The sequence below is a fragment of the Triturus cristatus genome, chromosome 5_1, assembly GCF_964204655.1.
Source record: "Triturus cristatus chromosome 5_1, aTriCri1.1, whole genome shotgun sequence".
Taxonomy (NCBI): Eukaryota; Metazoa; Chordata; class Amphibia; order Caudata; family Salamandridae; genus Triturus; species Triturus cristatus.
In genome coordinates, this window is record NC_140587.1 from 567,491,977 (window position 1) to 567,511,735 (window position 19,759).

The following is a 19,759-nucleotide window of genomic DNA, read 5'->3' on the forward strand; positions in this document are numbered from 1 at the left end:
AACGGACGTGCTTACAGCAGTGCAAAAAGCACAGATCCCCAGAAAATCGTGAGCAAACTGGTGAGAACCTGCCAGCAGCTCCTCTGGTGTTGCGCACGTGAGATACTTTCTCATTTTTTCCTCACTTTTCCTTTTATATTGGTTGCACTATAGTAACCTATCGGTGCTGGTCGAGTGACTCCAATACATGGCTGGTTGTCTCATTTTTTGGCAATTTATATGAATTAAGTTATATGGCACTGGGGATTTAATGATAGTTCATGGTAAGAACTACTAACGTAGGAGTAATAGATTTTTACATTACCCTACTAGGAATCCTACGTAACTACATTGTTTAAAGTAGTGCCTTTCTGTTACCAGGTCTGTGTTGTTGTATTACACTGCGTACACCCACTATTTTCACAGGGTGGACGCCACCCACCTTGCCAATAAGTTAGGCCCCACAGAAATATGTTGAACTTGTCCCAGTGTATGACACCGGACACGTTCAGCAGCGCCTGTACGTTGTCTGCTTTCCATTTCCAGAAGCAACGTGCAGGCAGTGAGGGAGCCTTTTTTTCACCTCCAGCTGAGCTGAGCTGAGCTGAAGTTAAGGGGCCATCCAGTCTCCATTTGTTTGTAGATGCTGACTGGGGGCCGCCTGGAACCTCACACTTAAATGTAAATGCCACAGAGGGAAACAAAGGCACACAGCTTGCCTTCTCTTCACAGGTACTAAAGAGAGGTATGCTTTTGCCTTTGTTCTGTCCCTGTATATAAATGCAGACACTGTAAGACTGTCAGATGGGTTAGTCTATCCCAGTATTTACACAAATAATAGCACTATTTTATTTCTTTTATAGCGCTATGTCGTGACGTCATGGCGGCATTTGCATATGGTCTTACTTGATCAGTACCCCCACTTATTTTTATAGGACTTGTGCCCTGGCCCATTGCCCATTCACCAAACCCGGCACTATGAACAAGGGTCTAAAAAAATCGCCTTAAAAGGAGCATAAAGTAAACAAATACAGTCATCAGTTCAAATCGGGCTAGGCAGATCGGGTCAGTCAAGGCAATGCGATGAACCTCGCTTTGACCAAAGTTCACTCTCTATCAAATAAATCCCCTCTGAACCCCTTTCCTTTTGGGAATTGGGCTACTACTGCCAACACTCAGTAAAACTTGAGAAAAATAAAAAGAAACGTTTTATTTTCGTTTCTTTCTTAAAGCAGCCTAATTTCCTTGGTGGAAATAGGGCTGCTTAAAAAAAAAATAGAGAGACTTTCAGTGCTCATTGGACTAAAGTCTAGCACACATTGAGTGCACAAACAAAGGCGGTACGTACCAGTACACAACAGGAGGCCACTCCAGAAGCTAAACAACCACCTTCAGAAAACATTTGAAACCCCACTTTTCCATTTGAACCACGTCTCCAATCCAGGAAGCACCTCATGGCACTTCAATTCTCAAAACGGAACTTCGTAAGTCTATTCATTCATTCATTCAATTATTTCTACCACCTTTCAATGAGATTGAGTGCAGAAGTAGGTCCCCACATGAAGTGCATGGCAAAATACACATCTTTTCCAGATACAAAAGAAGCTTTAAATCTCCATGACTGTGATGAAGAGAAGCAGTGTTCAATACCAAGAAACCCTCAACGGAGGGCTGCTCACACCGGCTCCTTTTTAAACAAATGCATTATAAAAGAACCACCTGCAAGAGTACTGCTCGCCATTTAACATATCTAGAGTCAGAATATTGCTTCGATAGTAACACTTTAAAATAAAGAGCATTACCGCCAGGCCCATACATGGACCATTCCCCGATCTCCTGCAACACCCATAGAATTTACATAATCAATGGCTTTGTATTTGTTCGTACAGTAATATCACAAGCGTGTGTCTTACCCAGTTCCACATCTTGGTCATCTGTGAGTATGAGGATGATGTTTGGTCTAATGTTCTTCCGTTCCTGCTGCACGCGGCCTCGAAACCTTGGCGCTCTGACAGAAGTGCAGTATCCTCCTAGCAGTGCAGCACAGAGCACAGCCAGGACCAGTGCAGCGCAGGAAGGAGCCATTGGTTTAAAGGCCACAGCACACCACTTTTAAAGATCCTGGTCGTTCAGGCTCTGTTAAGATGGCGAAAAAAAGAGGGAACACAGTGTTCAGAAGCAGTCCAGTTGAACATATGGGCAACAAACATTTGTAACATATAGAACACCTCTTTTTCTATAGCGTTTTACAAAGAACATGGCTATATAACATTTATTAAGCATTTGAAAATGATAGTATTTCCATCAATCTCAGAAGTATCAGAGGAAAAGTCTAAGTCAATGCACTCAAGATTCAAAGATGCACTTAAGAGTAGAGCAGTGTGCACTTAACTCACTGAATTTATGACAATATACCAATTCACCATCAAGTGCACTACATGAGATAGAAACACGACAATATAGCACAGAGTGGAACCGTGGTACGTAGACATCAATATACCTGTAACTGATTTTTGACAACAGACTACTTTGTTCACGTGCTCTGATCCCAATGCATTCCCTGGTCACCTAACTCCGGTCCTGGCTTGTTCTGAATTCTCTTCTCTTCAAATGTCAAGCCTTCCCATACGCACTCTCTTGCCCGGCCTTTTCCAGGGTTTCAGATCCCCATCTGATACTGCACTCGTGTGCTCTCACTCTTAAAATATCTTCATCCCCTTATTTTATGTGGGAAGGGCTGGATTGATTTTGCTCATTGTTAGAAAAATGACTGTAATGTCTGTCAGATTCTTCAATGAACTTCATAAGTCTGAGATGGCATACAAAATGCATAAACTTGATAAAGTCCATCACACTGCTTTTCAGCTTCCTTTTGAAAGGAGCATTTTGGCTATAACATTTCATGCTTGAATAATCTAGGTTGCTTTCTTGCCCCACAAATTCCTTAAAGTTGAAACATCTTACAAGCGAAAAATCTCATGCTTCCTAAAATTCAGATTTGTGAAGTCTCTGCTCCTACTGGGTGTGTACAAGAGGCTGGTGGGAGCCCTGCAACATCCATTTTCAACAATGTCACTCGAACCCTCGACAAAACGAGGCGCACTACTGTGAGCAGAGTGGTGTACTCTTAGACAGCAGGAGAGTGCAGCCACATGGAATAAATCATCGCAGCCAAACATCTTACAAAGTATGGTGTCAGTGACCTGCTGTCCACACCATTAGCCAACAATCACTCTCAAGAAAAAAGTAACCCATCACAAATAAAACATGTTCTGTTACAACCGCTGCCTTATTAGGTCTGGCCTAGAGGCAGCTTTAATTGGCTCACCAGCCTTGTGTGATCAAAAGGTTAATATAAAGATACATACATACTTTGGGGCAACACTTTTCATCCATTAGACTGTACAACTGACATTCATATTTTACTTTTGCCCACCAGAGTGTACAGTACAGGGCAACGGCTCAGCCCACTCCAGCCCAAGCCTCTCTTGCACTGTGAGCGATGGCATTTGGCTGATCGGATGTGCTCATATCCTGAAGCAAAATGCACTTCAGGACAAGCCCTAGTTGGTGCATACTTTGAAAATAAATGATGAGCAATGGAAAGAAAGAAACATTAGCAGTCACCCATGGATGTTTAGACTATGTCTTCATGTAACAATCTCTATGCCACAGGTTCATATTCTTCATTTAAAACAGAATCATATTTTCCAATTAAACTGCTCTAAGCAAACCGGCCAGCCAGAAGGCACCAATCCAGTTTAAAATTATATGTCATGGTTCAGTTTTTTACTTAAACATTTTCTATGCAAGCACATGGCTGCCATATGTTGGCAATATATTTTTTTCTTTTTGTAGCATATGCATGCGAAAATGAAAATAACCAGAGCACGATCTTGTTATGGGTAACCCTATAGTCTTTGCCATGGCTTGTTTCTTTCCGCAGTCATCAATAATTAATGTGTACTGTCATATATAAAACATTCCAAGACTGCATGCAGCACAGTGTCCCTCTACTAGAAGGATACACCTGTGGGTATTTCCTGATGGGGGAGGAGCTATAAAATGCGGCACTAGTATTCGCCTGCTACTACTGATTGCTATATATATTTCTGAAAATTGATAAATTAGTAAATCTGTTGTTCAATAAGTGCCATCCCTTTCAAGTTCCATATCTTTCTTACTTGAGACCCATGTGGGCCCCTCTGTAATCATCAACGCTTAAGCTGGATAAGACCCCTGCCATTCCGCACATAGCACCACATTGGCATTGCAGTTACAGATACGGATACTGAGGATTTCTGGCTTTCTTATTTATTTATTAATTCATAGTGATGTTCCCCTCATTCGTTCAAAATAAACCTAAAATTCAAGGTTGTTTTGGAACAACAATGGTCTGTTCCTGAATGTGGATGTGAGATGGACCGTTCTCATTTCACCCAATGCTAGAGACGTCATCCAGTCCTGGAGAGGACTGAATGGAAACCAGGAGACATATAATGCGATCTTCCAAAGTCTGGTTGGAATGACGCAGAATCAGCCACGTGCCATTGACCCTCCCCCAGTCCCACCAGCTTTTCAGAGACCACAGACAATTTCGAAAATTCCCATTTTGCGACAGGCCAGTGAATTCTCCAGACAAAGACACAAACATAACTTTCCCCTTTTGATAAAAATCACAAAGTGTTAAACTAACTTACTTAAGACAAGATGTGCAAAGGTCTACTGACCCCCCACTAGACTCTCGATAGTTTTTTGTATCTTATGACAGCATCTTATGACAGCTGCCACCACTGGAGATCATTTTTCACCTATCAGTTTGCGAGACAATCGTTCAGGTTTTCCTAGTGCTTTGTTTTACCCCACTTTGAAGTTAAGGCGCTTCCATTCTATATCGGAGCACATTCCCTTAGAAGCAACTATACCCAGATCCCCCATTGCATACGTGGAGTCCGCAGAGTTCACGTCATTTGCAGACGAGGGTCCTCTTAAAAAAATAAAAGAAAGGAAGACCTGGGTGTCATGGAGGGATCTAAAGACACCCGTGAGCTCTCAAATGACGCAGATTCCCTTCACCAAGGGAGCCATGCAATACAGCAATCGAGCGAAGTACTGTAGTTCGGGAAACAAATACCATCTGCGGATCAGGTTCAGCTGCATCTTCCCTGTGGCCTGCTGTGGAGAGACAAGCCTGCAGGAACACGTCACAGCTCCCTCCATGATCCGCCGGCCTAAAGGGCTTGGAAACGTACTGTTAGGGCAGGTGTGCTGCTGGCGAACTCACCTTCACGAGACAGCTGGCTCCGGCGCCGGGCCGCATCCGGGGCGCGCCGAGCTCGCGCCTGCGGTGGCACCGCTCTCACTGCAGAGGGCAGCACGGACTGCGCGCTCCGAGAAGGGCCGGAGCAGCTCCCATCAGTCACCGTCATGTATAATGCACAGCACCCCTGGCGAGCCCGTGACCCTTCTGCAGGCAACAGAGGCGTCGAGTCCTCTCGGCGGCTGGAAGGCAAACAGCACGCCTGGTTGCGGGCCCTGCTGCGAACGTGCGGGCCCTGACGCACACCGGATCCTACCAACTGGGCATGATGGCGAGGCATGAAGACCAAAGGTCGCCCTGCTACATTTTAACATTTCTTTCGCATTACCCGCTCGGCTGTCTGAGAAAAGAAATACATCACAGGGCTCATGAGAGGAAAGATTGGAAGAGTGCCCGCACGCTGCAGCTTTAACCGTCTAAAAGCAGTGCCGTTTTTGGAGTTGGACAGAATACAGAAATACACCATCACTCTTGAAGAAGCCGTCTCAAGAGGGCAGGCCTGGGAATTGCACTGCAGCAGCCTTTAATCATAATATGCCAGGGTTCATCAGTGAGGCAGCACTTCCACACCTGAGCCAGTCTATTAAGCGAGAGTTTAGGCACGCAACATTAGCCAGCGCCATGCGGCTATGTAGAACTAATTAAGTGAGGAAAAAGGAACCACATGGGCCGGGGGCTTGGTGGGAAGTGAAGTGAGACAACCCCAATCATTCACTGGGAGACCAGCGAACGAAACTATTATTATACATGCTAAAATGTGCCGAGGAAAACAAACTGGCTTACTTCCAGATGATTAACCACAAAGTGTTTCTTTTCATCCTTGCCTTGGTTTACTTAACCAGTCTTGGAAATGTACCACGGGCTGTCTGTCCTGTTTTAAGACAGAGCTCTTCCTGTGAAAGTCACTACTTTCAAAGCCAAGATATGAAGCATATGCGATGGCGACAAAAATATATCACATTTTTGTATTTTGTTAAGCGCTTTGAAAATGTTATGGATCAGCACAGAAGAATCGCAATCCACCCACGACTGACCAGAAACCCTCGTCACTCAATACGCAAGGGCCTGCATCACAAATCGAATTTCTATCATTTATTTTGTATGTTTATTTATTTTAAAAAGCCGGTTAAATAGCTCAGTAGCCTAAGTCACCCCCGTGTGATCTATGTGTAAAACAGGTACAAATCCCACCAGTGCCTCACCAGCACTTCATCTTGCTCAGGCCGATACGATGAGAACTATCGAGTGAAATGCTGGCACCTCATGTAACTCACTTTACAGTACTCGGAAGAAAGCTATGCATGCAAGCTATTATGCACCAGCATGGCCTCAAAGACCTGAGCTACAGAGCTGCAACACAAGAGAGCTCTGCTGCTTTTCAATCCGAAGGACTGAGATTAGGATAGAGTTCCGCAGAGAACACCTGAGCAATGGCAAAGGGGCAGCCCCCTCTTTTCACTTCATCGAAGGGTGGACTGCCAAACAGAAAGCAGATTATGAGAGAAGAGACTCATGGTGGTCTGCCGTAGTCGGCAGTGTGAGCATGCCTAGCACAAAATGAAGAAAAAAAAACACAAGGAGATGATGGACGGAACGCTGACATTTTCAGACACTCAACCCCAGTCACAGATCTGGGTTGAATCCATCATCGTTCTTTAGCTCACTTCGTCACCCCAGTTCAGACCCAGCCATATGCAAATCAGTCTTGACCCTGCCCCTCATGGGAGCAGTCCAGCTCGAACTGCCAAGCCAGGTCTTCCCTGGACCGGAAACAAGCATTGTGGGATTGGTTTTGGGGTAACACCCCTCATCAGCCAGGCTAGCTTGAATCCAATGGCAAAGTGAGCAAGGGACCCACTTTTCGGAATACCCTGCCAACTTAGGGTGAACAAAGATAATACAAGGAGATGATGGACGGAGAGCTGACATTTTCAGACACTAACCCCCAGTCACAGACAGTCACAACATGAAAGGCAGAACATACAAAGTGAGTGCGAGGACTCACTCAGGTGGTGCAGAACACAACTCTGCTAATGACATGACACAATAAGACAGTGTCTGTGAGTCTCCTGGAAGTGGGTCCCTGTAGTTGGGCCTGAACCTGGCGTTTAATTCAACTTAAACTGCTGATTAGCAAAAGGATCCACGCACCTGCCTAATCCCATGGAGCTGGGACGGAGACGGTGCCATCGGCTGAACAAGTATGCTGCAGAGGCTTTTTTTGTGCATTTGCCCTTCTTTGACATGCTCCAGTCACTTCCTGATCACCACGACTGCTGGCAGCATGTCACTACGAGAGATAGTCCTGCTTTCCACTACTGGGCAAACTCATGCAAGAGAACGCATATGTTAGCCCAAGAGACTGCCCTGCTGAATACGACAAGTAGCAAACTGAGAACCTCAAGCACATCTCGCTCCTGGCAGGATGTCATGTGGCCGCAATGTGGGTAGTGGGGAGGGTCACCATGCAGTTCTATCAATTCTACCTAGCAGTCAGGCAGCCTCTTTTATAAGCTAACAGCTGCTGAGGCAGCACAACAGCATGCCTCTCTACCCCAGTGTCTCACGATATTAGCCTAGTAGCGGCTGGTGTCAGAGGACAGTAGCGGGGCAGGAGGAGAAGATGACGCCAACAAAAAAAAAAAAGAGAAAGGAAAAAAAATGAACTTACCTGCTGTCTGCAGCCAGCCACATCGCTGGTCTTCTGCTCCTCTCGTAGCTCCACCGCAGGCACAGGCTCCCAGTCTCCCCTGCGGCCAATGCTGAGCACCCTCGATTTGTGCTCCCAGGGAGACTGGGAGCCTGTGCTTCCCGTCTCCAACCAGGCAACGCAGCTCGGGTTGGAGACAGCTTCAGTTGGAGATGGCCAGCCAAACCAACATGCGCACTGATAGCAGTGCATACCATTACCCGTCGGTGCCTGTACTCCCCCTGGCCTGTCCCCAAGACTCGGCCGGGAAACAAAATAAAAGGATAATAAACTCAGATTTATTATCGGCTGTTTTTTTACGCTGCCGGCAGGTTGGCACAGCACACCAAAGAAGGGACACAGAAATGGGATGGGAGACACTACGGTCAGCACATTCTTGAACAAATCAATACCATTCAGTCATTTATAGAAGTGAGGAGGGATGGAACCTCCACAGTTCTCATACAAGTGTAAAGTACTGATCTGCAGTCACAGGAGCAGTCTTGAATCCTGACTGAAAACATCATCTACCTGCACCACTTGTGTCCCCAGCAGGATTGCTCTACGCCTTACGGTGCTTGGTTGAATCATCTGCGGTGTGTAATAGGTCCATTCTCTTGAGATGCGCAAACACGTGATGGACCGCTGTACTGCCAGAGGTTCACGTCTGCAGCATCTGTGCAACCACAGTGATAGTTTACTGGACACTTAAGACCTCTGAATTCTGAGAGTCAGAGATGCAGCTAACATTGTACAAGCTTAGGATTGCCACATCATACAAGCTTAGGATTGCCCCTTCTTTTTCACTGAAATGTTTTATCACTGATCTAAGAATCAGCTTCACTTTCTAAAATATATACATGTTGTGAAAGAAGTGCACAAAATGTCATTGTGCACGATCAGTAAAATTGTGTATATAACATGTATACACACACTTTTACTGTGAATGCACACTCGTTTTAGGCCCACTGAAATCAGTAAAATGAAATTAAAAAACGAAGGTTACACTTTAACTCGCCCCTTCTGCTTTGCGATGCAGTTGTCCATGCAACAGCTTGTGAAGACAATCTGAAGCGTGGGTTCCCTTTTCCAACCTTCCGAAAAATGAAAACATTCCTCTAGCCCCCCCACACAGTCGGAAAAGATGTGTGTGAAAGAGGGCAGGCAGCCTTTGAATGAACCACTTGTACAATACAGCACATTTTTCAGACAATGTTGACCTAGAAAGTTCAGTCACCCTGACTGCGCAGTGCAAACACTGGCAGGGACTTGTTTGAATAGTGGCCCCCACAGCGTGAAACTTTACCTCAGTGTTAATAAAATTGACACCAGCCCAAACTAACATCACCAACTTTTCTGCATCTCTTCTAGACTGAGAGCAATGTTCAGCATCCAGAAACACTGCCAAGCCTATTCTAGTAAGAAACAGCAAGTTACCGCACAAGCCTCTATCCTCCCACCAGCTAAACACACCAGTAATGGCATCACACACACCGATCAGAAGTTAAGAATACATACATCATCCCTAGTTCCCATGTTAGGTAGAGAGAACTGAACGTGAATCAATTACGCCGGACATCTGCCTGCCCGAGTCATTAGTATGTGAGCAAACATGGTAAGCTTTGGACTAGAAAGCCACCATCCATAACAATTCAAAAATGAGAAACATTTTCCACGTAAAGTATTATCTCTATTACACTTCTAAAATAACATTCAAGTGCCCGGTGACTGACAAATATGTCGCTTTTATTAGAAGGTAAAGGAGTACTTTAAGCATGAAGAATGCATTCAGTAGAACCATACCGCATAAAAAAAAAAACCTCAGTAATTCTCATTTCAGGTTGGGAGGGTTACAAATTAAATGCATCAATAATCCCTTAGCTAGATTTAATGGAGTTTGGCAATTTTCTCTCACATCTAGAAACACGATTAGGAGTTTCCAGGAGGGTGTGTATAGGCGGGATACCACACTGCCCAACCACGACTGGCCTGATGTTTCCCCAACAGATTTACCAGGTGCAGGAACACCGGGCCTAATTTTACTGGCTTGAAAATTTGGCTCTAAAATCGCTTAAGGATCGGGCAGGGACTGCAGACACAAGCACTTTCCAGCCCCACAAGCACATCCCAGTCCCAAGCACAACATGCTTCGATGGCATGGGGCTGAGGCCCAGGTGGCAAATGAGAGCATTAATCTCCATGGACCTAAGGTTTTTGTGCGGATTTCTGCCTGGTTAAACTGGGCCTGCACAGTTATTTCCCATTCCATAAGGTTTAACCATGTGCCACTGGAATTATGCGATTGTGGCAATTTTTGCAAAATTATAGATTTGCCGCATTTGCCACATAATCCATCATATGCCGCTTAATTTGAGATTTTAACAGCAAAAAAATGGTTCTAGCTTAAATGTTTCAAAAGTTACTAAAAATGCAGCAAAACGCATGGCAGCACAGTGAAAGGCTTTTAGCAAAGGTACTTTGTTGTTGCTTATTGCTACATTTTGGTGTTAATGTGGTGCTAATGAGGAGAAACTATTGCCCAGACAATGTTAACAAGTTTGAAAATAACAAAATAATGAAGGAATACCGTCACCAAATAATTTGCCTTTTCTTGCCACATAATTTACTTAACCCTGATGCATAATTTGCCCCTCCCCTGCTGCATAATCCCAGTGGCCCTGGGTATAACTCATAATTGCAGGTACTGGTGGGGTGTTAAGGCATGATACATGTAATTAAGAATGCACAGCTTGCATCCAGCCAGCACTGCGCAATTTGTAATCTGGGCCGGAGTTCTCTTTTTCTGTGAGAAGCATTTCACGGGTCACCAGCAACTCATGTTTCCGTGGGCTGCCAGGCTGCAGTGATTCAGGGAAAAAGATTTAGCAAAACACCCCACCCAGCACAGTTTCTGTATAAGGCAAGAGGGGGCATAGTTCAATACTTAAGGAGCCATCAAGAGGAGGTTAGCTAGGCAAGGGACAAAGCCTATTGCCAAGTGCAGTAAAAGTTGGGAGTCTGCTGAAAGGCCACCTCGAGGCCCAGGATTTCCGAAGAAAGCGAAGGCCTAGGACCAGCATTGATGAATCATTTATTAATTCTTCGCAGATGTCACGCCACTCTTGGAAACCAAACAGCCCAATCAGCTACTGCAGGAGTAAGGTTAACAAGAAAGTCATGAACTCAGCTTTGCGCACTTCGTTTTTGGATTGCATGCTACAGCCATGAAAAAGTGCAGACATCACACATGGCCATCTTACTTCTGTTGGATGTTACAAGGTTAAGGGAGATGGCAAAAAGCATTCTCTGCCGCAGAGGGGCACAGTCACACCCAAATGCTGGAATCCTTGTACTCCCAGCCCATCGCCCATGGAAAGGATACCATGCAGGAGCAGGCCTACCGTCTGAGCACTGTCTTTATCAGCGTGAGATGGGTGGGTTTAGAAGGATGTTGAGGAGGAGGGCTCTCTGGTCCCCACATGAAGATGCAGTTACGGACTTTAGCCATCCCCCATGAAGTAAGGATGCTGTCCCATCCAATGCCAGGGCAAGGAGACCAATCTCAAACATCATAGTCGTAGCCGGACTCTGTTTCAGGGAGGACATACATGTTTGGCTGGGTGAGGCAAAAGGGCATTTGCTTCCAAAGGTAGAGACAAGTGCTTGCCTATAAAGAGCCAATAGACCCTCCCTGAAGTATCCTATCTACCAGTGGCTGAGGAGATTGGGGCAGTCAAGCCCTTATGATCTGGGCTCTTGTGGGAAACCTGCTGACACTTCACAGGTGAAGGCTACGGACAAATGACTTCTATCGACCACATGGTGCGTTTTCACTTTGCTCTTCGCTCTACTCTTCACAATATCACCTTACAATGGGTGGATAGCTCCCGCGGTCAGACTTACTCTACTACCCTTGGAGAACTGTTGGGTTTATTGAGCAAAAGAGGAGGCCCGAATCCGGTGGACGCGGATAGTTCTGTCTGCTGATGGACTTGCGTCCCACCCAGATTGGTGGAATCCTCAAAAACTGGCATCATGGCTCTGCCTCAAGAACTGAAACGTACCGCTACCGGCCAGTACCTTATGGCAATCTAACAGGACTTAGTATAATATGATCTATGTCACCTGTAATGCTGTGTGGCTGCTATCTCCTGATAGCAAAGAGCTACTAGATGACCGGTCCTTGGTGACTGTACTGAGAATATCCGCATTTTAAATTTAATGCGAGAACTACTCTGACCTTGCAGAGTGAAATCTTTTAGGAAATTAGCATTTTCCATCATGCTTGCTTAAAATAATTTTTAGACTACACAAACACCAAAACAAGCACCACAACTTGAAATACAAAGAATGAATTTCCCAACCTTTGCACCAACAACGTAACACGTTGTATGCCAAATCTTAGCATTTCAGTGGGGCTGAGCAGCCAAGCACTGAGGTTCATGCAACAGCGGTAACAGGAGAGCTATTCGAAGTGGCAGCCAAACACAAACTGCATTAGCAACAGCAGGCACTGACACCGGAAGCGACGGTGCCCGCCAGGCGCGCTGAAGTCTCGCTACTGTACAGATCTCTTACACATAATTGCCGTGAAAGGGATTCCTAACACGCTCTTTTTCCCATAGTTGTCGAGCTGTCACTCTGAAGCTGGTGGCAGGCGGTGGCCACCTGATCCGAGCCGAGGAGCCTGCCGAGGCTTGAACAGGGAATCACGTTTCTTCTCTACACACTTCAACGCCAGTGTGAAGGCCGGGACTAAATACTGCACAGGATTTGTGCAACAGCTCCGGCTAGAACATGACCTGCAGAAAAGTTCACCAGCTTATAGGTGCCGCCCTGCTGCAACGTACTCCTGTTTCTCTTCATGGCGCATGTGGGCTAGGGAGTATGACACACTAACATATCTATGGGGACATGATGGAGGACACAGAGAGCCGTAGTGAGAGCCAAGCCAGAGCCCAGCCCGGGACTGGCTCTAAGAGTCAGAGCACGAGCCAAGCCATCAAGGCCCATATGTACGAAGCCACTTAGCATTTCTTAATGGACTGAATCGCTATTTCGGGCTGTTAAGAAATGCTAAATAGGCTTTCCATATGTACAAAAGCAGAATTGAGCTCACAAGTTATGATTTCTACTCTGTAGAAATCGCATTTTGGGATTACCGAAATAAGAGATGGCAAATAGGGATTTCCCAATCCCATGTACAAAGCATTTCCTAAAAGCAAAATGGGCATTCTTACTAAATGCTATTACCATTGAATCCAAGTAGATGGTAACCATGTGCAAAATGGAAAAAGGCACCTAAAATGCATTTTTTGCAGTGCTGTGTGCGTGCACTCACCCCGAGGGCATTGGAGCGCTTTACATGCACACCACTTTCTTTTTGTTTAGATCTAAGGGGCCATAGGCACGCTTGCTTTTGCATTCCCAAATTTGCGATTCCTAATACCGACTGAGACCCTGTCGGAATCACTATTAGGAAATTGCTAATTTAGAAATGCAAAACCATTCGTACCTTTGGGCCTGAAGCCCAAAGGAGCGCATGGTTTTGTATTTCCTAAATAGCGATTTCCTAATAGCGATTGCGACCCTCTAGGAATCACGATTAGGAAATCACAATTTTAGTACATTCCATTTTGCATCTCCTAAATAGCGTTTTTTTTAGAATTCGTTATTTGGGAAATGCAAAATTGAAGTTTTTGTACATATGGGCCCAAAAGACGTATTTTGGACAACAAATGTTAAGACAAAATCTAATACAGACTCCTTAAAATTAAAAGCATACACCTTTTCAATATTTCACAATATTCCGGTTACGTACATATGATTATATCACTGAATCGAATGACATTCATAGAACGTAATTTTTTTCAAACAAGAAGCCTTCACGAAAACCCACATGCCCTCTAGACGTTGCTAAGACTTACCCAACACCAGTCAATTTGGCAATTTCTCTTTATATACCAAATATTGCTCTTAAATGTGAAGCAAGATTATTTTATTTTAACCATATACAAGTGAGATTTTTGTATAGTGCATATCCTGAACCGAATGACTTAAATGTGCTTTTAAATTGGTTTGTTGAGAAAAATACAGAATTAAGTAAATCAATACGATTTGGTCAAGCAGGGAAGCCCGTACATGAGAAATTTCCTGGTTGTAAATTGTGCAGGTCATCCACTGCCCAGTTATATCCTTCTCTCTTCCACTTAGAAAAAGGTCAATGCATTGTGTTCAATTGTTCCATTTATTAGCATTAGTACAGGGAGTTCAATAAAAGCACTTCTCACCTTAAATCAAACAGGAACTATAAGCACATATATATGGGCATAGTCACACGATTTAAAGGTGTGCTTTTCTGCTTGGAATTTTTAACAAAAATATGAAGATCAAACACAAGTCAATGAAGTTGTCCGTCTGAAGCTATTGAGCACATCCCATGTGTCTCCCTAGAGTGCTCCAACCCAACCAACAAACTCTGCGGGAGCTCCAAGGTCTCTTAGGTTTTGTTAACTATTTAGTTGTGCTCATTGAGGTGCTGCATCTCACCTAAAATGATTCTGTTAAGTCAGACAAACCAACAGCAACATTAGCATAAATGGATTTCATGTTTTCCTTTAAACTTAACATTATATTTGAAAAACATGTACCAATCTCGCGCAGGCAGTCCCATTTCAAAGGAAGTTCAGACAGCCGATATAGTGCATGCATTTAATTGGGAGTAACGTTTCCATACACACATATTCATTCTCTCTATAAACACACACACACACACACACACACACACAAAAAGTGTTGTGGAAAGGAAGGCAGGTGATGCTATGTTTAGCTCTCGCCTACCAAAGCTGTTGGTGAGTGAAAGTTTCTTCTGAACCATACCACAAAAAAATAAAAAGTGTGGGCTCAGAGCCTGGCCATTGCTTTTCAATGGTTAGCTTCATAGACACTCTAATTTGCTTGCTTCTTATTCCAGGGCTTGCCTTCCTATTGTGTTTGTCCCTCCCATGAAGCATAGGCTCTTTGCCATCATTTTGATTGGATGACTTGTATTTTTCTTCAGTTCCCATTCAAAGAACTACTTTTTAGATTGCGCTGTTCACAGATGAAATCTCTTGTAGACTAAAAGCTTAAAGAGAGTTTAGAGCCTGTCCGTTAATTACCATTGGTTTGCTTGCACATTGATTTCATTTCCTTGTTTGTTATTGATCAGCGGCTCCTTGCTTCCTTCTGGACTTCGAGTTTCTATCCCTGCAGTGGAGCATTGACTAACTACAGATTCCTGTCTGCGGCCAGTATCCTTTCACTGGCCACACCCTTCCAGAGGTACTTCTTTTGAAAATTTTAGACATGCGCTCTCTAAGAGTGTATGTGTCTACAGTCCGTCTGCCCTTCACCCAACGTCTGTGCTTTTCCAGACTCCCTCCCAAATCCTGACATCCGTCGTCTCGCCAAACCTTCCCCCCCTGTTGCTTATCACCCACTTTCAGTTAATTTGTGCCCTCTCACACTCCAGCCTCTATTTTTGTCTTCCACCAACTCTCTCCACTACAACCCCCTTGTGTTGCTTACCCCCTCCCTCCCTACTCACTCCTTTCGCTATCCACCAACCCCATGCCACCTCTGACCCTCCCGTCTGCCACAAAAAAACAAATTGAAAAGTCAAATAGCTCTGACAGAGCTATTTGGCTTTGGCAATGTTTTGTTTAGGCATGTTGTATAGCACCACAGCTGTGGTGCAGCATGGCCTAACTTAAACAAAAAAAAGGCTATGATGCAGTCAATGTTTGCCACACTATACTGTTTTGTTCTCATTTACTTTAAGCTGTGTTGCACAGCAGCCTGCGCTGCTGTACAACATGAATAAAAAACACTGACAACGCCAGTAGGTCTCAGATAGGCAAAACCTATTGACTTTGCCAATGTTTGTTTCTTTTAGCACTTAAGTAAAGAGCACATTTTTTAACTCTCTCCCTCATGTGCTGGATTCCACCCCACCAAACACCTTCCCCCTTCGGCACGCTCCATTTTGATATGTGGTTTTCCCCCAGGACTGCACCCATTGTGTTTTTAGGTCTTGCCTGACCCAGCGCATGCGCTGGTCTGGCGAGACTTATTGAGAGGGCTCCAAAAAGTGCTACCAGGCCAGCCTAGAGCTACAGTGCATGTGCGCGGGCGCCGCGCTTTACCGCGATTACTTTCACTTTCGCGGCCGCTTTGATGTTTGATCGTGATCGTGATCACTTTCACTTTCGCGGCCGCACGGCTGCTTTGCATAGCCAATAGGTCTCGCCTTTGGGACCTTATAAGTATTTAGTTATGCAACTATTGCATAGCTAAACACTTATAAGGTCCCAAAGGCGAGACCTATTGGCTATGCCAATGCTTGTTTCACCTAGTGCCTGACTCTTATTTCATTTTTTTTGTTCAGTGTCTCTCAAGCACACACTTAAGCACCTTTGTTATTTCCTTCCACCCACTCACTCACAGTTGCTTCCCCCAACCCCCTCCTCTGTTGCTACCTGAGCCCCTTCCAGTCCTTTCAAAATGTTTTTTTTTAAATGTTGGCGGGCTCAGCAGCAGCCATGTAAGGCTAGGTCACTGGGCAACGCAAAACATACTTCTGAGTAGCTCAAATTACATTATTTGTCATTTACCAATCCAAATGGCAGTCGGTAGATAAACAGCCAAAAACAAGATGTCCACCAATTCACTTGGCGTGAGCCATCATGCCTTTATTTCCCAATGCTAAATAGAATTGGCAAAAAGCACTGGCAAAGACAATAGATCAGAAAGGCAATGCTTTTTAGGTTGAGCCTGGGTGCTGCACGCCCAGTTCTGAGAGGCATGCTATATTTGAGTTTGGATGTGAAGCTCCGCCCACTCTCGACACCCATATTTTTCATTGGCTTCTGTCATTGTCCTTTGTAAATGCTGGCTTCTGATTTGTTAATAGGCTTGTTAGTCCTTCCTTAGTACCGCCTTCTTCATTTGTAAACCTCCCATGAAGACTGGCCCTTTTACTTTTGTTACACAGTCTGTCTCATTTAGTCTGTAAGCACTATTTTCTTTAATAAGTTTCTTACTGCTGGCAAAACATGCATTACTGCAACATTCAGCGTGCCATGCGCGCTTTCACTTTCCAAGTAGCGTAGCCCCAGACAATGGCGGCCACTTCTTTGAAATGAAATAGGTCTCGTATTTGCAAGAGTTTGAGCTACAGGTATTGCGAATGACAATGCCTTACATTTATGAGTTAATTATCAAAACAGATAAATAAAAGGCATTGTCATTTAAAGTGTCAATGGCTTAAACTCTTGCAAACGCAAGACCTATTGCATTGCAAATGCTGGTTATGTTAAGGTCACCACTGCCTCATCTGACGGCGCTTGACAAGCAGAAGAATTTTAGGAGAGACTCAACACCTCAATGACCACAAATAAAATAATTGACAAAACAAAGAAAACGAAGAGGTCTGGGAGCCCTCACTGAGTTTGGCTCCCGAGGTTGCAGCGCAGCACAGTGCTTAACGTAAACTTATGAGATGCGCAGCACGGCTGGAGAGAGACGTGCTGCCACGGGTTAAGCTGAAGTCTCCACTCCAAAACTGGGGGATGGGGGAGCCGTGGGACATTTTCCTCTGCGGCCCCCACAACTCCAAAGTCTGGGAGAGATAACCCCCCCTCCCCCAATACCCCTGCCTGGGTTTTACGACCATGCATGTGGTTCAGCCAATCCCTACGTGGCGCTTAGTTCCAGGAAACCCTCCAGTGTCCTCGGCTATCCTTCAGTGAAAGCGCTCATCCGTCATCGGGCCCAGATTGCCGCTTCTGACACTGCAGATTTCCAGTACGCTGCTGCTGCTTCCTACATTTATTTTCTCACAAACCAATTTACTTTGTTTTAAGATACCGGATTCCTGCGCTCCCGCGCGCGCACAAAGGAGGCCGATAGAATGAAAGGAGATGACGTGGGCCGGCAGTGAAACCGGCCATTCATGAAAGCTGGTCACCAGAGGCCACGCCGCACAATGCATGCTCCCAAGTGATCGAGAGTAATCCCTCCTCTGCTGACCCCGGTGCGCGCGCTCTTGAACACATACATGTGCGCTGCCAACGCGATGTTTATGAAGATTCCACGTCTTCCGGTTTACAATTGCATTAAAAAAAAAAAAAACTTTAAATACACATAAAAAGCGCCAATCGCACTTACAAAGCATAATAAACTGGCAGGATAACGAGATGCAGTTTATTGGTCGTTGTTTAGTTTCCATAACCGATTATCCATGCTAAATTCTTCCGACTTCGAATGGAAAGCCGGAGTTTGCTGCAGAAAGTAGGTTAATCATATCTTTGCTCGGTGCTACCTGGAAACATTTGTTGGTAAAACACTGCAACAATGATTTTGCAATTCTATGAAGTGACCTTTTAGACTGGAGGAATTTAGTTAATTTTAAAATTCCTTCCTCGAGCCACGTATCTTTGAAGTTTCCCGGCCGTGCTCAGGAGTGCGGGTCATTATTGCAACCAGAGCAGAGCAATCTAAAACGGATTAATTAATACAGAAAGTAGGCGGGTTCAGCCGGCCTCGAGGCTGTATCAGGACAAGGGCATTGGAGCTAAATATGGGTGCAGGACATTGCAGAAGCTAACACAGCGCAGGCATTTCATGCAAAATTCAACAAAATAGGGGTCACAGGACATTGGAAATGACCCAACACGGCATACAAACATGCCCCATAGGACTTTCTACTGAATGTTGGTGCAGTACATACATGGCTTAGCTTCGGTCTTGAAGGGATGTGGCATTTTGCTGCTCTTTCCATTGCAGTTGGGTCACATTTGTTGCTTGTTGGGGCAATCTGCTGGCCTGGCTTCACGTCCATCACAAGAGGGGAGTGGAGGGGGCTTTTTGCCACACACCCTGCTCTTTTGAGTGCCCGTGCGGTCACTGCTTAATCTATACCTGGTTTTGTGATATACTCTCGAGCAGGCAGGCCACCACTGGTGTCACCATGAAACCAGAGAAGAGCATGCAGCATGTGGGCAATCTGAGCCCAACTAAGGCTTCCAACTATTCTGCCTGGATGACTGCCTAGTGTGACCTCGCCAAAGTTGCAGCCGTCACTTACCGTAATCCTTGTGAGGGTGTATACACAACAGGAGGGAGGGATGCACATGCTCCCTAGAAACATAACACCCCAAAAGTGCTAGGGTCAATCCAGGAGAGTAAACACGTATGAAACAATACACGTGTCCATAGAGGTTCAGAGAGGCCACCTCACCCACATAGTAGCGTGGCATGCTTCATCGCAGGTTAACCTCGCCACGCCACGGTAGGTGGATACCCCTGGGTGGCCACAACCACTTATGGGGAGTTCCTGAAAAATATGTACTGGATGAAAACAGGTTCCGGATGTCTTCCTAAAAAACACCTTAGTGTTTTGAAGAGGATGAAGCTCCCCAATGCGTAGGATTCATTAAGGTGGGCTCGCCCAATATCAAGGAGTTCTACGCAACAACAAAGATGTCTTCAAAGTATAGACCACCTTCAGCCTGTGAATAGAGGGCCAGGTTAGTGTGTGCACGTTTAGCTTACACATGGGAAATATAATCATTTCCAAGCATAAATCACATCTGGAAACCACAAAATGCGGTTTATCAGTTGTAAAAATATTTACACACATTTACACAACATTTTGTGTGAGCAAATCAACTCTAAGAGTGGGAATGACCAGAAAGTATGCACACACTGACAAACATACTGATTTATGG

General features: G+C 45.0%; 1 protein-coding gene across 5 annotated transcripts in view; it reads right to left on the bottom strand.

The window, feature by feature from the left end:
• SULF1 (sulfatase 1) overlaps window positions 1-19,759 on the bottom strand; it is a 285,427-nt gene that overhangs the window by 141,844 nt on the left and 123,824 nt on the right. For 4 of the 5 annotated variants that reach the window (XM_085605482.1, XM_085605483.1, XM_085605484.1 and 1 more), the window contains exon 3: window positions 1,893-2,115. In XM_085605482.1, coding sequence (XP_085461608.1) covers window positions 1,893-2,064 — 172 coding nt within the window. In that variant the 5' untranslated portion in view covers window positions 2,065-2,115. Of the gene's footprint in view, window positions 1-1,892; window positions 2,116-5,263; window positions 5,283-19,759 lie in introns of those variants that run through there. The other variant, XM_085605486.1, reaches the window with a different exon arrangement.